General features: G+C 37.2%; 1 protein-coding gene across 1 annotated transcript in view; it reads left to right on the forward strand.

The window, feature by feature from the left end:
- LOC111869726 (abhydrolase domain-containing protein 2) overlaps nucleotides 1–24,963 on the forward strand; it is a 55,125-nt gene that overhangs the window by 24,605 nt on the left and 5,557 nt on the right. The window contains exons 3-7 of the mRNA XM_023861456.2: nucleotides 3,371–3,538; nucleotides 14,585–14,771; nucleotides 16,070–16,264; nucleotides 16,387–16,541; nucleotides 19,478–19,666. Of these exons, the coding sequence (XP_023717224.1) occupies nucleotides 3,371–3,538; nucleotides 14,585–14,771; nucleotides 16,070–16,264; nucleotides 16,387–16,541; nucleotides 19,478–19,662 (890 nt within the window). The 3' untranslated portion in view covers nucleotides 19,663–19,666. The remainder of the gene's footprint in view (nucleotides 1–3,370; nucleotides 3,539–14,584; nucleotides 14,772–16,069; nucleotides 16,265–16,386; nucleotides 16,542–19,477; nucleotides 19,667–24,963) is intronic.

Below are 24,963 nucleotides of genomic sequence, written 5' to 3' on the forward strand. Positions count from 1 at the left end.
GACAACACACGTCAACAACATCCCGAAGCAAAAAGATTGGGCCAAGCGGGAAAGAATTCTAGGGATTTTAAGAATTCTTACTTCAAATAACGAAACATAATTTTACAGAATTAACGACGAATCAAATAAGGAAGCTACTGTGGTGTGTGAAAAACTTTTAGTGAATCGACATTCTGGGTAATTTTAACTATTTGTAATTATTTTAATTAACTGGAAAGTGGCTATCTTGGACAAAGTGAAGTTTTGTGTGTTGGTGATTTCTTTTTCTACTATAAATGCCTCTGATGATGGCTCCGTGGTGAGCCGAAACATGTAAGGCAGGTGCTGACGAGGTGGAAAACTTAAAAAAGTGTCACATTTGACGGAAGGAACTTGATTGTTCCTTGGAAAAAGCTACACAAATCGTTGGTTATTCACCTCTGCTTTACAAAGGGAAGAAGTAACGGTACCAACAGTCCCGTTAAATTTTACTTCAACCATGGGCCTCAAGAGCCAGAGATATATATTGCAAATATCCCAGGTGTGAGGAACATGATAAGATAAAGCTTAATGAAAATAAACTATCCCGCGGACCCATTTTGAAGGGGGTCCGCGGACCACAGGTTGGAAACACTGCTATAGAGGATGTGTCCACCTTCATACTCGCAACCTAATCATGTTCCATACCCCTCAAACTTTGCCTAAAATGTTAGCCAAACAGCTCTTCGTGGTACAGAAACTGGAAGGTTCGACACGGCGTATAGCGAAAGAGCGTTGTTAGACAAGATCCCGAGGCGGTTCCAGAATTTCATGGTAAGCTGCTATAGTGTTTGCTATTCAAGGAAAATGCTGGAACATGGATTTAGGCCTGCAATAGTTATTTATAGAAGGTATCCGCTAAGAGGCAGAATATGGTAAAGTAGTCATTTCTACAGAGTGTACATAAAGTCTGGGCACACTTTAAGTTATTTATTGCACAAGAAGTACAGATTATACAGACATCATGTAATATGTGTCATTTTGAAGAAAAACTGTGAAAGTTTGTTTTTACCTCATAAACTTTCGATGTGGGGACCTTGAGTGACTCGGCAGACGTCCACACGGTAATCGAATTTTTGCCATACGGCCTCGTCGACTGTGGCGGTCGCTTGCTGGGTTCTCTCCTTGAGCTCTGCTCTATCACGTGGAAAAGGCGGTACATACACCAGATCTTTCACGTGTCCCCACAGAAGAAAATCACACGGAGTGATATCTGGCGATCGCGGATGCCATTTCACGAAACATGCAGCACGTCCGATCCATCGCTGGGGAGCTCCGTGTTCAGGTATTCACGAACTTCACCATGAAAATGGGGTAGAGCCCCTTCCTACTGTAAAACGAACGTATCAGAATTCGATTTCATTTGAGGCATCAGCCATTGCTGCAACATGTCCGATAGTTATATCCAGTAACAGTGGCCTCGGAGAAGATGAATGGCCCATAGAGTTTTCGACGTGACAAGGCGCAGAAAACATTCACCTTCGGGAAATCGCGCTAATATTCAGTGAATTCCTGCGCTTTCGTGGTACCCCAGATTCGACAGTTATGCCCGTTCACTGTTCATTGGTGTGAAATGTCGCTTCGATGCTAAAAATTAATCGATTCACGACCCAATCGTCATCCTCTGCCAGTTGTTGCAACTGACAACAAAACTCAAAGCGCCTGCCTTTGTCTTGGTCATTTAGCTTATGCACTAGCTGCAATTTGAATAGCTTGATTGTCAGCTTCTTGCGCAGAACTTTCCACACTGTCATTGGGGGCATTTGGAGTTCACGGGATGCTTGACGGACTGATTTCTTCAGACTCCTCGTGAATGTCTCTCTTACATGATCCACGTCCTCTTCACTCACACCCGGACGTCCACTCTTCTTTTCTGGGCACAAGCAACCTGTAGCCACGAATTTCTTGTGCCAGTGGTGAATTGCCTTCTGGTTGGTGGCTTCTTACCATACTTGGTCCTAAACTTTTGTTGCACATGTGGGGCACACTTGTTTTTTTTCGAATTCTAACATTCTGAAGGCAGAACATGAGTTTTATATGGCTGCTCTATTGTTTTACGTTCTTAGTAAGTACAGCAACGCAGTTGCATACTTTGGAACATCTGTTCTCATGGAATTTTAGGCCCCTTCATTTGTTCGCTCTACAGTCATTCCAATCTCTTACACTTGCCCTCCATGTTGGTATTATTGATGGTAGGAAATTGAAAGTATGAAAGTGATGTGGCACGAAGTCTATACCAACTTTCAATAAAATTTGTAAATTTATTCAGAAGTTATTATGAGGAACTGACACACGCAGGGCAGGGACATGATGCTATCAACATCCATCTTTTCTTAATAGACAGAAGAGGTAGCTGGCAATTCCTGTGTGACAAGTTCTACTGTATGGCATGTATATTCATTGTCAACAAATACAGATCTGAAGTTTAATTATATGTGAATCTGCTAAAGTCATTTAGGCTTCTAGGTGTTGAAAATGAAAATGTTGCAGTAGTGAGTGTGATTTTCTTAGCTTACCGTATCGTATAAAGAAATATGTTCCTGTATCAACCCCCCAGTAAATATTGAATCAAATGACATATGTTCATTAAATTAATCCCTTTCCATCCACAATATCAACATTATGTCCTTGCAAACTTATGAGGTGGAAGTGATGCATAATTTTATGTAGTTACCATGAAAATATGTGAAGAAATGAGCTTCAAAAACATTTTATAGTATTTGAACCAGTGGCTTGATTTTGTGAAAGTTGTTGAAAAATACAAAATGACCTTGTGTCTGTACCTTTAATTTCATATCAATAATACCAGCATGGCTGCCATGCATACTTTTAGGTTGAAGCCACCCCTGTGCCAATATTAAGACAGTTTTGCATGGGGATCTTCAGCCAAATTTGGCATTTTAATAAAGCACCTCTAGAATATAAAATAACACCATGGCAGTTGCATGAAATCTGTATTTAATTCCTACTTGCTGAAGATAACTACTGACACATCAGAGTTAGGCATGTATGTTTTATGGATATTTGTCATAAACATGCCTATAAAGTTTTATATGCTTGCACTTATGAACTTTTATGATTATGACTTTTGAGATTGTATTTGACAACTGTAATATAGTGCAGGTCTGTATGAATGGAATTTAAGCATTCAGTTGGATTATATCACCAAAATGCTGTTATTGATATTAAGTTTTGCCGTATTCACCATGTAGACTGAAGCATTTGAAGAAAAGTGAAGATGATAAGTTACTCCCATCACTTTTTGTGTATTTTTACATTACCAGATTGTCTTTATATCTTTATTCATATAAATAGGACTTAAAATTAATAATAAGCATTTTATTTACTCCAGATGACTACACACTGGCCATCTGCCCAGGAATTGGTAACACCTCTGAAAGTGTGTACATTCGAACATTTGTACATTATGCCCAGTGCCATGGTTATCGCTGTGCAGTATTGAATCATGTTGGAGCACTTGGTAGTGTCAGGGTCACAGCACCCAGAATATTCTCTTATGGTAAGTTATTGAGATCACTGCAGGATAAAATAATATTTTGTTTTAAGATTGCTTGGTTTTGATGGAATCGTATTGTTTTTTCTATGTAAATGTACGTGTGATGGTGTAATGTTTTTATTCATCATTTTGTACTTCAGTATTTAGATTTCTTTCCGCTTCTGTTGTAAATGTGGTTCCATCTAGTCAAATAGACTTTTGGACTATATAATCTGACTGATATTATATTGGTTTATTTTATTTAATGGCGTTAAATGCCTAAATATACTTTTCTCTTGTTGTGACAAAGGTAATTTAAATATGTTTCATCACGTAGTATGTGTGACTATAGTTGGGGTTTTGGATAATTTGATTTATTGGCCACTTTTAGATATTAACTGCAAATAACTATAACACTGTCACTGATATGCACGCTTTACAAATCACTACACCCTAAGTTTTCTCTAGCCTTTTATATAGTCTTCCCTGGTCGTTGTTTGGTAACAGCTCTCAACAGTGGAGACTCTTTGAGTTTCTGGGCTTGCGTCGTTACTGTCTGGCAAATATCTCACAACTGAACTCGTTGCTTCAAACTGTCCTGCTCATAACATCTCAGTATGGACCACATAGAAAACACCACCATTTATGTTGTTGTAGTCCAGCTGTTGCAGCTGTCTAGCAATAGGAACATGTTTCCCGAACGCATATTGCGGTCATTGCATAGCAACAGCTGTACAGTATTTTTGCTATGATTATTTATATTTCAGGAATTCTGTGAAGTGTGTATACAACTTGTATAGACCTTTCAAGTAACAGAAAACTGAAGAAGTCAAACACTGACCATTTCTTGTGTTTATATTGCATCTCCAGGGTAACAGGTCAATCAATATGAGTTTCCTAGCTCTAGTATTCGTGATCAATGCATGAGACATATTGAACCCCAGTTACGTATATTTCATATTGATATACTTGTGAGGTGAAGGACTCTTGTGCATTGAAGCATTCATGTCAATATTAGTTTACCTTGAAACTCTCGCAACTTCTCTGTTGAGTGGTGTTACAAAATTTAAGTACAAAGTGATCAATAATGTAATTACTTTGAGCAGTCAAAATGTCTCCTTGCTATCTATCAGACTTCTTGACAGTTCATAGCAACATATTGTCTAAATATTGATGGAAATGAAGTATCATTTTAAGGGACTGTGTTGTTAGAATGAAGAACCCAGATAATATTGTCAGAATTTTTCATTTAGTTTTGAGATTTGGCACTGGGCTGCGCAACCAAGAAATCTGAGTTGGATTCCTAGCAGGGGCAAGAGATCATGTGCTTCTTCACCAGAATGGTTCTGGACCTATTTTCTTTGGGGTAGAATGGCTGGGGCATGAAGCTAATTGTTCACCATTATCTGTTACTCTAGTTAAGAATGCATGGAGATATACCTCCACCCCTCTGATGTTTCCATGGCATGGTGCTTAATTAAGCACAGAGAAAACTGTACCTTCACCTAAGCCAGACAGGACTTCAGCACATTCAAAGGAATAAAACTAGCTTTGCTTTCTTAAATCTTGGATGACAAAATAAGTCCATGCACGGTTAGAAGTTGCTTAAATTCTTGTAAAATGAAGTTTATGTCCAAATGCTGCAATATATCTTAATGGAATCTTGGAAACAATGCCGTTCTTCCAGAGATTCTGCATTCTAATTGTCACAACTTACCAGCCTGAGTTTGTCCAGTGATTCAGTTTAGTTCTTTCTGACAGACCCAGAATAGTATGTGTCACCTGTCCCCTCACCTAAGGACAGAGGTCTAGTTACAACATCCAAAAACCCAGTAATCCAAAGTGTTGTACACTATCATCAGAACCCTTCAGAAACTTCTTGAAAATGCAATGATGAAGTCCTTCCCCACCACTGTCAAATGAATACCATCACCACTGTTTCAGACAAAGTCATGTATGTGACACATGCCTGGTGTACCTCACAGAACTGGAACTGGCAACTAAACAGTAGAACTCTTTGTAAGTTTTGAGGTTTTCACGGCGATGACAATGAAGAAAGTTGTCTTCTGGGTTTAGGCACCGTGTATTCTTCGTTTTGGCCGACGTTTCGGAGGAACGTAGCGCCTCCATCTTCAGAGCAGTTGAAAAGCTGCGGAGAGCAGTAGCTGTCTTTGTCTCTTTGTCTAAGAAGACCAGTGTTATGGAACCCAAATGTGAAAGTTTTGTATGAAAATAGTTTAGATTGTGAAAATATTAATTGACCCTGAATGTGACCCATCACTGAGTTTTGGTATTGTCAGTGTTGAATATTTTGGTTCTCTTAACGTTTGGTTACCGACCGAGCGACCGCCACTTGTCGGCGAAGTTAGTGTCAACTTTAGTGGATAGAGGGTGTCGCATGGTCAGCACAATGAATCCCCATGGCCGTTAATTTCGGTTTTCTAGACCTGAGACGCTATTTCCTTGAAATTTTGCTTGCAGATTAAAACCATGGAGTTTTTTTAGCATTGGATTACTTTGTTTTGGAATCAGTATGGCTTTTCAAAAATAATCTTACATTTATAGACTACATATAATCCACCAGTTTAAGTAGTTCAGTCAGTTCTTCAGTAACTAGATTGTAGACATTTTATGATTTCAGACTTGAATCAAATGTAGCAGAGACTCATATATATGTTTTCAAAACATGTACAGGATTTAACAAAGCCTTTTCTGGAATAACTCATTGCTTTTATGTGCTAGAGTATTTGGCAGAGTTCAGCCAATAATTTTTTCAATAAAATTGTTAGCTTGTATTTGTGTAATTAGATTATATATGAATTATGTAGCATGGTCCTTACAAAAATTCAGTGGTTTTCTGATTACTAATTACTAGTATTTTTGAAAGAAGTGTTTACACTGGAAGTTTGTCATGTTATGAAATCTCCTGTTACATTTGGAGATGCCATGATCTGGTGTAGTTTTCCATAAAATCTCATATATGATGGAAACGTTTACCCATGTTGTTAAGAAGTATTATATTATTAATTTTACTACCTTAAGTGCCATATAAATCCTAGTTTCTGATAACAGTGAATCAAAAAGCAGTGATAATAAAATTTTAACGGTTATATTACTATACAAAATTAATGGTGTTACAGACATAACTAAAGTTGTTTTAGTAGGTATATATAAATGTTACATTTCATAATTAGTTCTGGCAGTATGGTCCAGTAGACACTTCATTGTATTTCCCGTCTTCAGAAACTAAATTAACGTTTTTTGTTCCTGAATGGAAGTGATGCCTTTGTCGTATGTAGAAGTAAAGTTTTCCTCTGTTTAATCAAGTACAGTCAACTCTCGATTATCCGGGGGCGGATTAACCGGTTTGCGGCTTAACCGGGGCTTTTTTTTTTAAGTTTATATGTTGTTTAATATTCATTCACTTTTGTTTCACATGGTGAGTTTAACACTATTTTCGCACTAGTGTGAACCGAGCTCTGCATTATTTCGTCCCGTTATGCGAACACAATGTTCTAGGGTGGGGGTGAAAGAATGCAAGAATTTTTGGAAAGTTTCAAGGACAAATACACCGCCCCAGGTTATTTAACGGTACCATCTCAGTGTGAGAGTGCATTGTGAAAGTAAGTATCAGTTTCTTAATATAGATCTTCAAGTGCGTTAGCAAAATGTCGGGGTTTAAAAGGAAGCGTGTTGTGTTAAGTATTCAACAGAAACTTGAAATTATCAATCAGCTGGAAAAAGGAGCTGTAGTTAAACAATTAGCAATGCAATACGGTATTGGAGAACAAACTGTTCGTGATTTGAAAAAACAAAAGAATGAGTTAATTTCCTTTGCTTCGTCTTCTAATTCAAGCGGAATGAAGAAGAGAAAAACCATGAAGAAATCAACATACGATGATCTCGACAAAGCGATGCTGACCTGGTTTAATCAACTAAGGGCACAGGGAACAACAATAACAGGACCAGTTTGTGCTAAACAAGCTAAATATTTTTTCGAAGCACTTGAACTAGAAGGGAGTTTTGACGCTTCTTCCGGTTGGCTAACACGTTTCAAGCAGCGTCATGGAATACGAGAAATCAGTATTCAAGGTGAGAAATTGTCAGGGGACTTGTCAGCATCAGATCAATTTTGCACCAATTTTGATAGTTTTGTGAAAAGTGAAAATCTGCTGCCAGAACAAATCTATAATGCCGATGAAACGGGTCTTTATTGGAAATGCTTGCCAACCAGAACATTGGCATTTCAAAATGAAAGACAGGCTCCAGGTCACAAATCCAGTAAGGAGAGATTGACAGTCTTGTGCTGTTCTAATGCATCAGGAACACACAAACTAATACCAGTAGTTATCGGCAAAGCGAAAAGACCACGCTCTTTTAAAGGAACAGTAGCTTCAAGTCTGCCTATCCATTATTTTAACCAGAAAGTAGCTTGGATGAATAGAGCGATATTTAAAGAATGGTTTGATTTTAAATTCGTGCCTCAAGTTCGTGACCATCTAAAATCCCAAGGCCTACCTGAGAAAGCTGTGCTCCTCATTGACAATGCGCCCTCACATCCTAACGAAAGTCTCCTGAGGTCAGATGATGGAAATATTTTTGTGAAATATTTTCCCGCTAATGTTACCGCACTTATCCAACCAATGGATCAAGGAGTTATCTCAAGTATGAAGAGAATCTACAGATCAAATTTGCTACAAAAGTACATCGATGAAGGCAATGATCTGACGTGTTTCTGGAAGTCCTTTTCAGTATTAGATGCCATATACGAGATTTCAACAGCGTGGGATACAGTAAAGCCATCTGTATTGAAAAATTCATGGAAGAAACTGATGCCTTTCATCACTAATGAAGATGACGAAATCCATGGATTCACTGGATTCAGTGAAAATGAGATAGCCATAAAATTGACAAAAGTGGCTAACCAAGTTCATGGTGGTGAAGAAGTCAACGAGGAAAATATAAGAGAGTGGTTTAACTGTGACTCGTGTGAACCGGGCTTCGAAATGTTAAGCAGTGACGAAATCGTAACTTCAATGGGGGTGCAGCCAGAAGAGCGGGAAGAAAGTGAGAATGAGGAAGAGGTGGACAGTGTTGCCAGTAAGAAAGTATCACATGGTGCTGCGCTTAATCATTTGGAATCCTTACTAGACTATCTTGAGAGTGAAGAGGACAGTTTATTAAGTGACAAGCTAATATTACGTAGGCTTCGTACGGATATCCGTAAAAAGGAAAATGCCGCGAAAAAGCAAAAGACAGTATTAAATTATTTTAAGTGTTAAGTGTGACCGTAAAAAGTGCTGGATGTTGTTGAACAGTGATTGAAATAACTAATTCATACTGAGTGTAATGTAAAGAAAGTATTAAATAGGCCATGAGATGACATAGAAATGAGGATGAATAAATTTAAATACAGGTAGGTCTATAGTATTATGAAGGTATTAAAAGGTAAAAGGTAAAGTTGTTCCTCTGCTCAACGAATTAAGCCCTACGCCATTAAGGCGTGTGGGGGAGTGGATGTATAGATCCAAATTTTCTTGACCTCGGCACTAGTTGGAGGTGAGTGGTCAGCTTCACGCCCCGGCCGCTTTACCCCCGGGGAAAGAGCCCCCGGTACCCATTGGATAGGAGGTTGGATGGACCCCAGAGCCGGTCTGGACGATTTGGAGAAGTTAAAATTCTTGACCCTACCGGGACTCGAACTCCGACCCTTCACAGTCGTCCAGCCCGTATAATAAAATTTGGCTTAACCGGGTTTTCGATTAACCGTGACTTCCATCCCCACCATTAGCCCGGATAATCGAGAGTTGACTGTATAATGTTATGAAGACATTGGGGGAGTGGAGGTATAACTCTGTGTATTCTTAACCTTGGGACTAGGTAAAGGTGAGTGGTCAGCTTAAGGCTCCAACCACTTCACTTCCAGGGAATGAACTCCCAGTTCCCATTAAACAGGAGGCTGAATGAGGCCCAGAGCCATTTGAGACTTTGTGTTGAAAAAGATCTCTGACCCTGCTGGAAATCAAACACTAGCCATCCAGTGCTATAGCTGAGTCGCTATGTTGATTTTGTTACCTGGTAGTAGTAGTTTGCTTTTAATTTTATTGTTTTAAGTTTCCTTATAATTCAGCTTTGACACATCGAGTGAACCATTATGATGTCCTTCTTTCACTGCTATAAGAATAATCTATTTTCTATAATTTGACTTACATTTCATAACTGTTCTTCCTGGCCTTGGGAGTAACTTTATGTGGGAATGTTCTGATGTCTGAGCAGTATGTAGCTTACCTATGTTATTTGTTACATAACTTTTCATTATATAAGCCATCCCTTGTACAAAATACTGGTGAAGTATGGAATGTTAAAGAGGTTGGAAAAGTGCTATTGATCTGTAAGTTTTTATTTGTTTTAGGTCATTTTTAGTATTCTGACAGTGGTCCATAGCAAAATTTAGCAGCCGTCAAATTATGTTGTATGTTGTATTTGTTTTACTACATGTGTACTCTTTCACAGATAATGATGTTCCTTCATCATTAATCTTCTTTCAGTGACTACATACATACATACATACATAGCTTCACAGATCCATTGCCCGTATTGGGTCGGATATTGAACTCGTCAGATTAATTAAAAGTAGTTGCGATATGCAACCAAGTCCAAATAGACACAACCTAGATACAATAGGAATATAATACAATTAGGTATTTGCCATATATTCATCAACAGACTAGAAAGCTTTCAGGATAAGAAAGTCTTTCAGTTTTTGTTTAAATAAATTAACATTATCCTTTAAAATATATAATTTATGTGGCAAATTATTAAAAATTTTTATGGATGTATAATACACTCTCTTTTGTATAATGGATAGTCTAGCTGACGTGACGTGTAGTCTAGTTTGTACTCTAGTGTTAATTTTATGTACCCTATTATTTGTAAGATAATTATTTTTGTTTTCAATTACAAACATGACCATGGCATATATAAACAAACAGGGAACTGTAAGTATCCCTAATTCTCTCAAAACCTCTCTACAAGAACTTCTAGGCCTCATCATTAACATTGCTCTAATTGCTCTTTTCTGAGCCACAAAACTCTTTTCATTGATGATGAAGAAGAGCCCCAGAAAATAACACCATAATTAAGTTGAGCTTGACAGTAAGCACAATAAACCATTTTCAACACTTGCCTACTTACTATAGGCTGTAGATTTCTAAGCACAAAGGTTGCAACACTCAACTTATTTATCACTACATCAGAGTATTTTTCCCGGCCCAAATGATTGTCCAGGCACACACCTAAAAACTTAACATTTACAGAAAATTTAAATGTTTGGTCAATATAGTATTTATATGTAATGGATAGTCTGTGGCCTTAGGGGTCATAAATTTCATTACATGGTTTTTTTTTTAATTTAATGTTAATTGGTTAGCTTGGAACCATCTATATAAATGTCTCATAACTATATTTATTTTGTTATTAAGGCTACTAATATCCTGTGAAGAGACAATAAAAGTGGTGTCATCAGCATATAGAACCGTATGTGCCAACCCATTTAGAATTCTAGGCAGATCATTAATATATACATTGAACAACAAAGGTCCTGGTACAGATCCCTGTGGAACTCCATGTTTGCTACTTTTCCATTTAGAAACATATGTAGTTGAGTCTTGAGTCTGTAGTATGATTCTTTGTTTCCTGTTATATAGGTATGTTTCAAGCACTTTTAGTAGAGACCCTTTTATTCCATAGTGTTTCAATTTTTGGACAAGCAGGTCATGATTGACACAGTCAAATGCCTTAGTGAGGTCACAAAAAATCCCCACGACCATCTCCTTATTGTTCCATGCTTTATAAATATAATCAGTAAGCGTAAAAATAGCTTTTTGTGTCGACGCACCCTTTCTGAAACCAAACTGATTATCTACAATAACATTATTGTTTGTTAAATGCTGTATTACTCTGTTATATATTAATATCTCGAATATTTTGGAAAACCCTGTCAACAAGGAAATGGGCCGGTAGTTAGATATTTCTGTAATACTGCCTTTCTTAAAGCATGGTATTATGTTAGCATATTTTAACCAATCTGGATAAATTCCAGTCGTTATGGATAGATTAAAAATATGCATAAGTGGTTTAGTTATTTGATTACTACACAGTCTTATGAATTTGTTTGATATACCATCATATCTGCAGGAACCCTTATTCTTTAGTAATGAAATTACACCAGAAATATCTGACGATGTAATTGGAATATAAACTATTTCAGGAAATTTGTCAGTAAGACTATTGTTGATAACTGCTCATCCTCAGTTTTAGGATATTGACTAATTAATTTCTTCACTGAATCTATAAAATAGGTATTAAAAAACCCAGCTGCTTTATTAATTTCAATTTTATTTTCACAGTTTTTGAACTCTGCCGGAGCTGCTTTTCTTTTAGCTACACAACCAATTTCATTATTTATAATTTTCCAAGACATTTGGGATTTATTTGTGGATTTCGTTAACATTTCATTATAGTACATCTCTTTAGCTTTTCTGATTACTCTTCTTAATGTGGAACAGTAACGGGAGTAATATTCTCTTATTTTAAGGTGATGAGTTACTCTCCTTATTATGTAGAGGTATCTTTTACGTCTACATGACACTTTTATTCCACCAGTTATCCACTGATTTTTATGCCCCATATCCATCACAAATTGCATGGGGAAGCATGATTAAAAAATTACTATAAATGTGTTTAAGAATGCATTAAAACTTACATCTACCTCCATACTACTAAGGGTCATCTCCCATGTTTCATTTTGTAGTGCCTCCATAAACATCATGACTCCAGTCTTAGTTATTAACCTCTTTTTCAACAGGTTTATTCTTATTCCACTGAGTTCCAAACACATTATTTATCACCAGATATTGTGCATCATGATCTGATAGATCATTTTTTACAGAGTGCACATGGTAGGTATTTACTCTACTATAGTCCAAAAAAAGTATTATCAATGGCCGTGCAGGATTCTTTTACAATCCTAGTTGGGAAGTCCACAATATAAAACAAGTTATACGTTTGCATTAATGAACTTATTAGATGCACATTTCTCGAGTCACATAAACAATTTATATTAAAATCCCCACATAGTATAATTTCGAACTTTGGTTCGTATAAAAACTTTAAAATCACGTCAACTTGTCTTATAAATTCTTGTACAATACCACTGGATGATCGATAGATACCCACAAACATAATTACATTGCTATCCGTTTTCATATTTATTACACATAGTCTGTGCTTTCATGGACAGTTCATAGTTGTGAATGTTCAGTTAAAATGCTGTGTGTTTAGGTATACTAATAACAATTAGATTTGTACTGCAAAATGTGTGACACACTAAACATTAGTCCATGGAAAAGGGCACTGCAGTTTCATTGATCCATTTGTGAATTAGGGAAAATTAATGCAGACAAGTCATAACCCTTTCAGACCCTTAATATACAACTATGCAAATCATGTCATGGAAGAGGTAGGAAGAGAGAAGGAGAAGGTTATGCAGGATGAGGTGAAAAGAATAAGATGAAGGGACAGGGATAGAAGAGAGAGGAGGAAGAGGAGGAGTGGGAGCAAAAGTCATAATACTGTATATATTAAAAATGAGTTAATGAGAAATTGGGAGGAGATTAAAGAGGAAGTGGAGATAAAGATGGCAGAGAAAGTGTGAAAATGAAAAAGAAGGAACATGAGAAAATTAAGGGGCATGCAGTAGTGTAGTTGGTTGAGGCACTGTGCTACAAGCTGGAAGGTCGCAGGTTCGATTCCTGATGGGGTCATTGGATTTTTCAGTTGACCTAATCCTTCCAGCTGCACAATGGCCCTAGGGTCGACTGATCCTCTAACAGAAATGAATACCAGGAATCTTCCTGGGAGTAAAGGTCAACTGGCGCATAAGGCAGACAACTTCACCGCCATCTGTGAGCTGATTGTATAGAAAATGAGGGAGCCTTGGTGTCTCACAACCCTGTAGGCCTTCATGGCCTTTCACAGGGATAGCTTTACCTTCTTGTGAGAATATTAAGAAGATGCAAGAGCTTAGTTTAGTTTTTTGAGTTTCTTTGTGTTACGCAGATCTGGGTTCTCATCTTGTGGTACACAGAGATGGGAGAGGGAGATTTAGTCAAAAAGAAAAATTAAGAAGGGCAAGAAGCTTAAAATGATGTGCAGGAGAAGAGATTATGGAATAGGTGCGAGAGGAGAGGAAGATAAAGTAGAAAGAGAAAGAGAAGGTTATTAAATGGAAATGAACAGATACTCTTCTGAACATCAGCTCAGATGGCTTTATTCTGTGATTTATTCACATTTTTCTAAATACTTCACAACGGGTCAGATATTTACCTTTCAGATGCCATGCTTACAATTTGTGTGAGATCTTAAGAGATCAAGGTTTTGAGTTATGACAGAACAGGAAGAAAGTTTAAGCAGCTTTGTATATTATAGTATTACTATTTGTAAATTAAGTACTACATTCAGACAAGTTTTTGATGCCTTCCAGAAGAAAGTTGGTGGGGGGCTACCTTCGCAAAAGTAGATCATCAGAACTGGTTGAAATCAGATTACCTTTCTAGTATAGAAGGCATTATTCCTTTTTTGTAATTAAGGGTCCATGAATAAAATACATCATTCTTACTCTGAATGAAAGTATCCATCATAGAAGTGGGCCATTTCGTTCAAATTAATTGTATGTGCAAATGTAAAAACAATTTGCCAGTGATAGAAGTGGACATAAAAGTATGGTCCATGATTCAGTTACTGTGTTATGTTTCATCGGATCTTTTTAAGTAGATAACTACAAAGGGTTTGAGGTCAGAAAAAGTAGAAGCTTTCCGTTTGATTGACTGAATTATGTACGCTTTTATAATTTATGCTTTAAGTCATTATTATAATCGTAACTATTCCATGTGTCATTTACAATAATCAGTACAACTCATTAAGATGGTTCTCTTCTTCATAATTCCCCCCCCCGGCCATGTGTGAAATGTAAGATTTATTGAACTTGAGCTTGTTTGCTATATTTTGCAGGCCACACGGGTGACTTCGGTGAGATGCTGTCTCATATCCTTGAGAAACATCCAAATACCCTCATTGTGTGTATAGGGTTCAGTCTTGGAGGGAACCTTGTCACAAAATATATGGGTGAAATGGATCGGTGCAAAGCACCAAACATCATTGGTGGCATATCCATATGTCAAGGCTATTGTGCCATTGAGTGAGTATGGCAGTGATGTATCTTGGTTTGTACCTCTGGCCCACATTATGATGTTACAGTGTGTAGCAGTGCTGGAGACTCATAGGCATTATGGGATAAGATTCCACTCAGAATTGATATAACAGTTCGCAACTCTTTTCAAGTATCCATAACAGTATTAAGGGGCTGTAATATTTACATATTTTCCTATTTATAGTAAGGGTGTATATGGCAGTGTGGTACATAATGACATTGTGTGTGGAAATTAGGTTGGATGCTTAGAAGAAAGAAGAGGGAAATATTTTGCATATCCCTAAACATGAAGTGAGATGATGATGTTTTCTCTCCTCGTACCATGAATAATCATTATATCTTTATTTTATGATTTATTCTGACCGTCTTACAGTGCATACATTTATTCACCTTACTCTTCTCTCTTGCACTACATATTTTACAGCACTAAACTGCCATCTTCAGGTGCTTTTCTGTGTACGTCGAACTACTTCATTGCTTGCCCTGTTGTCTTTATACTAAAATAACTAAAATATAAATTTGTCATATATAATGATAAATTTTAAATATTAAAACTGTTCAGGATTTGTCATCCTTATGTCGTATCTCAGTACGCGAGTCACACCTATCTTGTTCTATCGGAGTATTCTTCCTATTTTCATGTGTGAATTGTGCTTTGTGTTGTGTAACACGCAGTCACATGAGCAAGACACAACAGAACCTTGTGTTAGTTTTGCTGATGTTTCTCCCACATCAGAAGTTTGCATAGCTACCAAGTTGATATTATTGACAGTGAAAAATTAGAAAGTGTTAAGTTAAGAGTTTCCACTATTTCAGTGATGGATGTGCTAATTTTTATGAAACTTTGTCAGATGGTTCAGACAGACATAAAGATGGACATGATAATGTCATGAGCCTCATAATCCTTATAGTGTGATGAAAATGGACTAGTAATAAAATTTCCACTAGTGCAGATCCAAACTAAATTAAATTGATCAGATATAACCTCAAATTTGTTCACTGTCACCATGCTTTGAATTTGAATTTGGACTTTAATTTATTTACCTCCATAAATTCAAATACAGGTTGATGCCATAGGATATGGAACAAGTCTGCAAATAACCAAAATGATGCAGTGACATACTTGGGAATACACTTTAGCATAGAATCGACACTAGTTACTCTTTGTAATCGTTGGCACTCAAAGACTAGTTTGTATTTAACTTATAGGCATGTTTGTGCCCTGCTTCTCTCCTACTTTGCTGAAGGTTTACGTGGTCTTTAACGGTTATTATAATGTTTTGTAGGGGTACAAAATGGTTGCTTAATTGGCAGAACTTCAGGAGATTTTACTTATATGTGATGACAGAAAGTATGAAATCAATCATTCTTAAACATCGCCATGTGTTGCTTCATGATGAGGTGAAGCAGCACTACAGCCTGAATGAGAGGGAAATTATAGCTGCAGCCACACTCCCTGAGCTTGATGATGCCTACACTAGGTAAGTTCATGATTGGAATGAAATTTTATTTTTATGTGACTTTAATACAACAGTGGAATTAATAGTTCGTCTATTCTGTGTAATATGTTCAACATGAAATATTAATATATTTAAATGTGCAGGAAAGTCCATAACTTCAAATCTGTGACTGAACTCTATCAGTGGAGCAGCTGTGTCAACTACTTACAAGACATCTGCATACCTATGATTTTTATCAATGCTCGTGATGACCCCATAGTTCCTGAAGCTTTGCTGCAACCAATCAGACAATTTGCCTGTGAGTTAATGAAACCAGTATACATGATCTTGGTTGGAATTACGGATTCCTGTCAGCTGTGATATTTTGACACATGAACAACATACAAATAGGGGATTTTAAATCTTTCAGCACTGCAGAGATGGATTTTATTTTATGGGTAACAGTTTCTTATCTAGAAATATGGGATCTTTTATCTTCTAGTACTGCAGGGTTGGCAGCCATTACCTCAGAGATAATGGCATTTCTACTGAAAAAATGTAGTGCTGGCCAGCTGGACAGTGGGCATATGCTGTTCCAATAATGACACACACACACAGAAGGTAACATTAATGCTGGAAGTCTCTCCCCCCCCCCTTCCTGCACTCTCCATCCCCTCCTCCCTCTCTTTGTAACTCCTGCACTGCCCAGTAATTTCTGTACTTCACAAGATCTGAAAGTTAGTTGCTGACTTTCAATTGTGACAGCCAGGTTCAATCCCATGACAGATCATGTGGGATTTATGGTGACAGATTTTCTCTGAGTACTTAGTTGCTCCTGCCAGTTCTCATTCCACCAACTGCTCCACATTCATTAATCATCCTGTCCTTGATGCTGTATAGTCTCTAACTGACAGCATCACTAAATAAGCAGCTTAAAGAAAAAGGATTTGAAAGCTTATGGCTAATTCATTTTACATACACATGAGATCTGATGGCTCCACGGAAATTGTAAAAGAAAATATTGAAATAAAGAACTGTGGAAAAGGAAATGTAAAAGAAAAAATATTGTTTGACCCTTCTGAGCATCATGATGGCTAGGAGAGCAGGTAACGTACCTTATTATCTCAGTGTGTAGACTTATTTCCATGTTGTATGCCATTATCATTATTTGTAAATGTATCGCTGCTATCATCCTCAGTAAAATAATTTTCTGAACAAATTTATGAATCTTTCTGGGTGGTAACATCTCACGTTTTAGTGTTTTTTGCTTAACTCTGTTGCTGCAATATTCCACTGAAATCAAACAAGCTTTTTACCATACAGTGGAACATTGGACTTTTGTCCACATCTAGGAATAAACATCTCCTTTCACTGTATCATTCAACTTCATTCATTGAGCTATCAAAATGGGTTTTATGCTGATTATCCCATTCCCTTATTTTTTTGCATTAACATTCGATTATTTTAGGAGAATGATGAGAAAATAATATGCAGTGTTAAGGTTAAAGTTGTATGACTGATACAGACAGCAGACACACAGCTAGGTGCGAATATGTTAATATAGGATTGCACTGAAATTCACCACAATTACATTAAAATGCATGAATGAATAGTACTATTTTCTGGAACATAGAAGGTTGTAGCCCAATGAAAGTCAACCATTGTTTTTGAGTAATGTATCACCTCCATCTTCAGCTCAAAGAATAAGCAAAGGAAGAAACTGGCATGTTTGCTTCAAGCTGGTTTCTTGCTTGGATTATTCTTTGACTCTGGAGATGGAGGTGGCATTTTCCTTAGAAACACTAGTCAACTCTCATTAGACTATGTGGCTTTATATCCCAAAAGATAGAATTCTTTCATCTCCTTGGAAACGCGTTTCTTTGCCCCAGGCAATGGCCCACTGTTATTGCGTTGTCCCTGTGGGAACTCTCCGTGTATTCGTTGTAACCGTGGAGACTCATTGTAGGCTGTTAACTTCCTAGTCACTGCTGTGAGAACCTCAGATGCAGCATTTTAGGTTCTCACAGTAGTTATGAGGAGTACTATCTTCTAGGATATAAAACCATGTAGTCCATTGAAAGTCAACCGACATTTTGGGGGAACATATATCCTCCATCACCTGGTTTCCACCTTCTTTCATGCTGATTTCTTGCTCGGCTTATTCTTTGACCCTGAAGATGGAGGCAATATGTTCCTCCAAAACATCAGTTGACTTTAAATGAACTACACGGCATTATATCCAAGAATATAGTACTATAAAAGGGAAATATTGTGAAAGAAAAAGAAAAATCAGCAATGACTAGTCCACACATGTGATTTTCCTATTTATTGTGACAGCAATCCACATGCTGCTGTAAGAGCTCAACAACTTGCATAGTGCCCTGATGTAGTTATTTTCCACATTTTCTGGACTTATATTATCATCAGGATCCACATATCTGCTGGTTCTTATTGCCTTTCATTGTACAAAAAGGTGATTGAGAGGGAACTTATCTGCATTCAGTAACGTTGAGGAATAAGAACCACTTCACACAGAAGGTATTAGGGTAGGCCATGAAATAGAATTAGCAAAAAAGAGAACAGTTAAGAGAATGCTCTGGGACTTCTAGATTATGATGTGCAGAAGCAGTTTATCTTTTACCGGGATCCTTCCATAAGAAAGGCCTGTTAGGCTAGCTACACACAGTTACCAAAGAATCTGAAATGTGCCTTTTGTGAGAAGCATCCAACAAAAATTTGTCTTTTAAAGATTATGATACAAGGCCATACTTATCACATAACCTGTACTAAAATTTTTCTCTGATTTAAATAGCACATGACCTTACCTCTGAATATAACATTATTAAAGAAGGTAAAAACCATTTCATTAATCCAATCTGAAAACTTGCTAGTATATAACTATTTACAACTTATTAACAAAACTTTTTGTCAGAAAACCAGAAGAGAAAGGGCCATTAAGGAAGACGTAAGCATAGACGAGAGGACAGTGAACCTTAGAGAAATGTGTTCTGAAGGTGTCAAATGGATTCATCTGGCTAAGGATAGGAAGCAGTGGAGGGGTCTTGTGAACAGAGTAATGGACCTTTGAGTTCCAGAAAAGCAGAACATTTCTTGACTAATTGAACAAGAATTAGCATGTTAAGAAGGGCTCTACTCTGTGAATGTAGTTACTTCATACTAAAGAATAATGGACATAAAATTAACAAGAAGTACTATGAATAGTATACAGTTTTAAATTTTTCTGTTACTTTCCAGCTGAACACAGCAATACTTTGTATCTGGAACTTGCACATGGAGGACATCTAGGTTTCTATGAAGGAGGCCTAGTTTATCCAAATCCAGTCACGTGGCTTGATCGGGCTTTGGTGGCTCTGGTTGGATCTCTAGCACTGGTAAATGCGGACACAACACTCAAAAACAGAGTAGAGACAACGCTGTAGCAAGGTTGGTTATAACATATATCTTGATTTAAATACTATGTCATTTTTGTAATATCTTTGGTGATTTGATTTCATATTTCACCTCTTGAGAATTAGTTTACTAAAACCAACATAACAGTATGGATCAGGAATGATGAAAGTATTACAAATCAAGGAGGCCCATGACAGTAGGCAACATTCTGTCAGCAGAATAGAAAGTTAAAGGAGGGTTCCTACCTGTTGATTTATCTTCACATCTGCAAGAGGTCACCTTAATGCCTTGCTGAATGTTTCCTCTGTGATGAAACTGCTTCCCTTGGAAATGCTTCTTCATCTTCACATAGTGATTAAAGTCAGGAAAGCTTATCTCCGGAGATTATGGCAGGAGTTCAAGAGTGTCAGATTGGTACTGTGCCAAATGGTTTCTGATATTCATGGTCACATGGGCACATGCATTGTCATGCAGTACAATCAGTTGTGTTTAAAAACATCATTATTATTATTATTATTATTATTATTATTATTATTATTTCTTCCTTATTCCATTACATCTGTAATAGGCAAAAGCCTTAGATACAGAATTGTGTCAATTTATTGTGCTAATACTCTTAAGCAATTGTCAAGAAGACTTATAAAATAAGACAATGTATGTTTACATCATAATACAATTTCTCTCTAGCATAATACATTAAAATTTAAGATAAAAGTTTCCATCAAAGGTAACAGAATATTTTGGTCATATAGCTTAAACATATATAACAACAAATCCAAGATATAAAAACATTACATTTATAAAAATACAAAATTACAATTTCATGATGACCACACATCACTCGTCCCCAGTCCAATAAAACATATAATCAGGCCTCACACAGACAGCCCAAGCTGTCAGGACAACACACAGGTGATGGGAAAACCACTGTCAAACCTACAACCTGCCACTCCACACATATTGGCAAGCCATATCATCCAAACAGTTTATTTTATCTTGTCAATGCTATCAAGCAATTGTTAAAAAGACCTATTGTATATGACAAGTTTGTCACATCACATACAACTACTTTCTAATACAATACACTAAAATTGTCATTTAAAATAAAATTTTAATATGAAAGCTTCCGTCAAAGTAACAGAATATTTTAGTCATATAGGTTTAACATATACAACAGATCCAACATATAAAAACATTCAATTATAAGTATGATTATCTCATATTCATGATGATTATTAATTTATTGTATTACTCAACATCTTATACTCTTATATATTTGTAAAAATCATTATCTCTTAAAATATTCATCAAGTGTATAAAAAGAATTTAAATAAAGAAATTCCTTTAAATTGTTTTTGAACTTATTTATATCGTTAGAAGTTACTTTAATTTTATTAGGTAGTGCATTGTAGATCCTTACGGCCATGTGAGTTACCCCATTACCATATTTCGCCAAATTTACCTGGCTCATATGTATGTCCATATTATGTCTAGTGTAACGTGTTTCGTTACTGAATACGCCGTAGAGATCGTTAATTTGTTTATTCAACAACCTACAAGTAACGGCTACAATTAATTATAACAATATTGCGGGGTTTCACAATTTATAACCCTAATCGCATTAATCTGTTTACACTGTTGTGGGGTTTCACGATTTATAACCCTATTCGCAAATCAGTTCAGTCTGTCTTCAGTAACGCAACACGTTACACTGGTGTCAGAAGTGGGATACGAACTTACACACATGACGAATAATTGAATTATTGTGCATCGAGTGGTTTACTGCTACAACATGGACATGGAAAAGGTGATGGAACGTCTGTTGTTCACCCAGGAGGAAATGGCGGCCAGACAGAAAGCCAATAGGGAGGAAGAGAGGAGGAAAGAGAAGGAAGAGATGGAGGAATGTAGGAGGAAAGAGAAGGAAGAGATGGAGGAAAGTAGGAAGAACGACAGAGAAGATTTCCTCGCCAAATTAGACGCCGATAGGAAAACTGACAAAGAGGAAATGCTGGCAAGAATGGACGCCAGCATGAAAACCCATCAAGAAGAGATGAGGGCAAACCAAGTAAGAGCAGATGCTGACCGTGTGCACATGCAAGAAATGTTCCGCACCCATCAAGAAAAGGCGGAAGCAAATAGAAAAAAAGACAGAGAAGATTTCCTGACAAAATTAGACGTCAACCAAAAACAAATCGACGTCATGCTGACAAAATTAGACGCCGACTTCAATGCCTGGCAGGAAGAGACGACAGCCTGCCAGGATGTAACAGAGAAAAATCCAAGAAGAAAAGCGGTTGTAGTTAACCGACAGTCGGTTCCTAACGAAGACAAGGAGACGGTGACCTGCCCAGTGGACATGAAACCTGCGGCACAAGAAGAAGAGGTCCCCATAGTGATACCGGTCGGAGCGACGATAGCCTGCCTAGTAATGGAGGCACGTCAAGAAGATGAAAAGCCGGCCTCAGTGCACAGGAAACCTGAAGCGGCAGAGTTACGAGAGGTACCCATAAAAGACGCCGAAGTAATGCCGGTCGGAGAACCGAAGAAGAAAAGGCGTAGGGACCAAAAGCGACGAATTATGAAGAACCTGACATGGGAAAATTGCAGACCCCAGAATAAATTGGCCGTTGTCAGCAGGAAGGTGTCCCACCATGCAAGAGTGTCATGGCGCAAGAGGAACATCGTCAGAAAATCTTGGATCCGAGGAGATCATGCGTCCCGGATAAAGTTGGCTGCCATCAGCAGGAAGATATCCCATCGCGCAACAGTGGCATGACGTTGGAGAAATGACTTCAAGAAGGAAACTCCCCAGGGAACCTTCGGATGCCGGAGAAAGGACTTGGCGCCACGGTCCTGTGCCAGCAAGTGGCAGGAAGTCCAGAAGGAACAACGATGTCAGCGAGTGCAAACAACACATCAAGAGCTGTTACGTCGACATAAGGAACCTCCGAAGAAAGAAATGATCAAGGATTGGACCTTGTGGAGGGGACGACCCCCTCCAAAACGAAAAAAGACAGGGCACAGAAGAGGAGCCGCTAAAATAGAAGAACCGGCCTCCCCAGAGAGAGTGAATGTACCATGGAAGGAAGCGATGGAAGAATGGGATACAACTGGATCTTCTGGCGAGCTGTATGGAAACCGCTCGAGACGAGTTGGTCTTAAGAAGGGAGCGGTTGTAACGGCCGGAGAACAGATGCTGCGAGAACAGCCTCCAAAGCAAAGGAACGGGGATGCACCGTTAGGCTATTCGGGATGAACAGCCTTAAGGAGGGAGCAGTGTGACATGTTGCGCAACGGAGGACCCCTACCTCCCCAGCGGCATATGGCGGTAACGTAGCGCTCTCGTTACTACTTGTCGCGCTATGCAGGACACTACTCCTCTCCCCCCCCCCCCGGCGGCGGTGCCGGGCCGGGGGNACGGGCAGTGTAGCAGCTACGTAAGAATACACACCTGATGATGGCCATATAGGGCCAAAACATGTAGTGTGGAAGAAGGGAAGAAGAAAGAACTACAATTAAATTGTTGCACTTAAGACGGAGTTTGTCTCATATATACTCTTTTGTATCTTAAAAACTCTTTCAGCTTGTGTTGAGTTACCCCAAAACATTACTCCATATGTCATAATAGAATGGAAGTATGCATAATAAATACTTTTTAATGTTTTTACAGACACCACTGGTTTTACATTTCTTATCATATAACAAGCTGTGTTTAATTTCTTTATTATCTCATCTATATGTCTATCCCAAGTTATATCATTTTTGATAGTCAGGCCAAGAAATTTAATGTAATTTGCGTTTAATAAAATCGTTCCTATGCCTCCCATTTCTCTATCTAAATTATGTTTTACAGTGAAGTTTATATAATATGTTTTCAATAAATTCAGTGACATTAAACTTCGTTTAAACCAATCCTCCAATATTCTGCATACTTCGTTTATTGTATTTTTAAGTTTTATTGGATTGTCTTGAGAGATTAAGAAACTGGCATCATCAGCAAATAGAATTGGAATACTCTTAGTTTCTAGAATCTTGGGCAAGTCATTTATATATTATAAACAACAGTGGTCCTAGTATCGACCCTTGCGGGACACCATTAGTTACTTTAACCCATTGTGAGTATACTTTATTACTGTTTGTCCCATTGGAAATAGCAGTTCTCTATTTTCTATCCAATAGATATGACTTATATAGGTCGTATTGTTTGTCTTTTATTCCATAATACCTCACTTTATCCAATAATATATCATGGCTAACACAATTGAAAGGCTTTTCTAAGTTACAGAAGATCCCAGAGACTTGCATTTTTTATCTAAAGAGTCTAGTATTCCAGAGATAAGTCTATAAATTGCATTTTCAGTCCCTTGCTTTTCTCTAAATCCAAATTGGTATTTATTTGATATACTATTATCATTCAAATGTTTTAACAATCTACTATGTATTACCTTTTCAAAAATCTTACTAATAGATGTCAATATGGATATAGGTCTGTAATTCGATTCTAGATTTTTATCACCTTTTTTGTATATTGGCATAATTGTAGCATATTTTAGTGTGTCTGGGAAAATACCCTCATGCATAGTTCTGTTACATAAGTAACTTATCGGTTCGCTAATAAAGGTTTTACAGGCTTTGAGTATATTATTCGAAATTTCATCATATCCATGGGTTTGACTAGATTTTAGGGACCATATAATCCTTTCTATTTCCCTACTCGTTTTTATAATTTTTATGCTAGGTAATGGATTCTCAAATACATCAGTCAAGTATGTCATATAATTGGTAGTTTTTGATTTAATAGTTTTACCATTTCCTTTTATGTATTTATGTATATTATCCGCTATACCACTAAAGTACCTATTAAATGTTTCAACAATATCATTCAAGTTAGTATTCTTTTTACCTTCAATGTCCAAGGTTTGAATAATGTCTCTATTTCCTTTCTTTAACACTTCACTATTTATTATTCTCCAAGTGGTTCTAGCTTTATTTTTTGAATATTTAATTTGATTATCATATGTCATTTTCTTAGCTAGATTTATCACTTTGTTTAATATTTTACAATAGTTCTTATAATAGGTGGCTATTATAGGGTTATTACTTTTTTTTGCTTCAAGATATATTATTCTTATACCAGTGCTAATCCATGGTTTCTGTTTGTATTTTTGTCTACTTGTTATTGGGAACGACTCATAAAAATGTCTTAACAAAATATGTAGAAAATGATTAAAGCTAGTATTAATGTCATTATTGTTATAAACTAGTTCCCATTTTTCATAACTTAGTTTCATTGTAAATTCTGCCAAATTATAAACATTTATATTTCT

This window comes from Cryptotermes secundus, unplaced genomic scaffold (assembly GCF_002891405.2).
Source record: "Cryptotermes secundus unplaced genomic scaffold, Csec_1.0 scaffold2336, whole genome shotgun sequence".
Taxonomy (NCBI): domain Eukaryota; kingdom Metazoa; phylum Arthropoda; class Insecta; order Blattodea; family Kalotermitidae; genus Cryptotermes; species Cryptotermes secundus.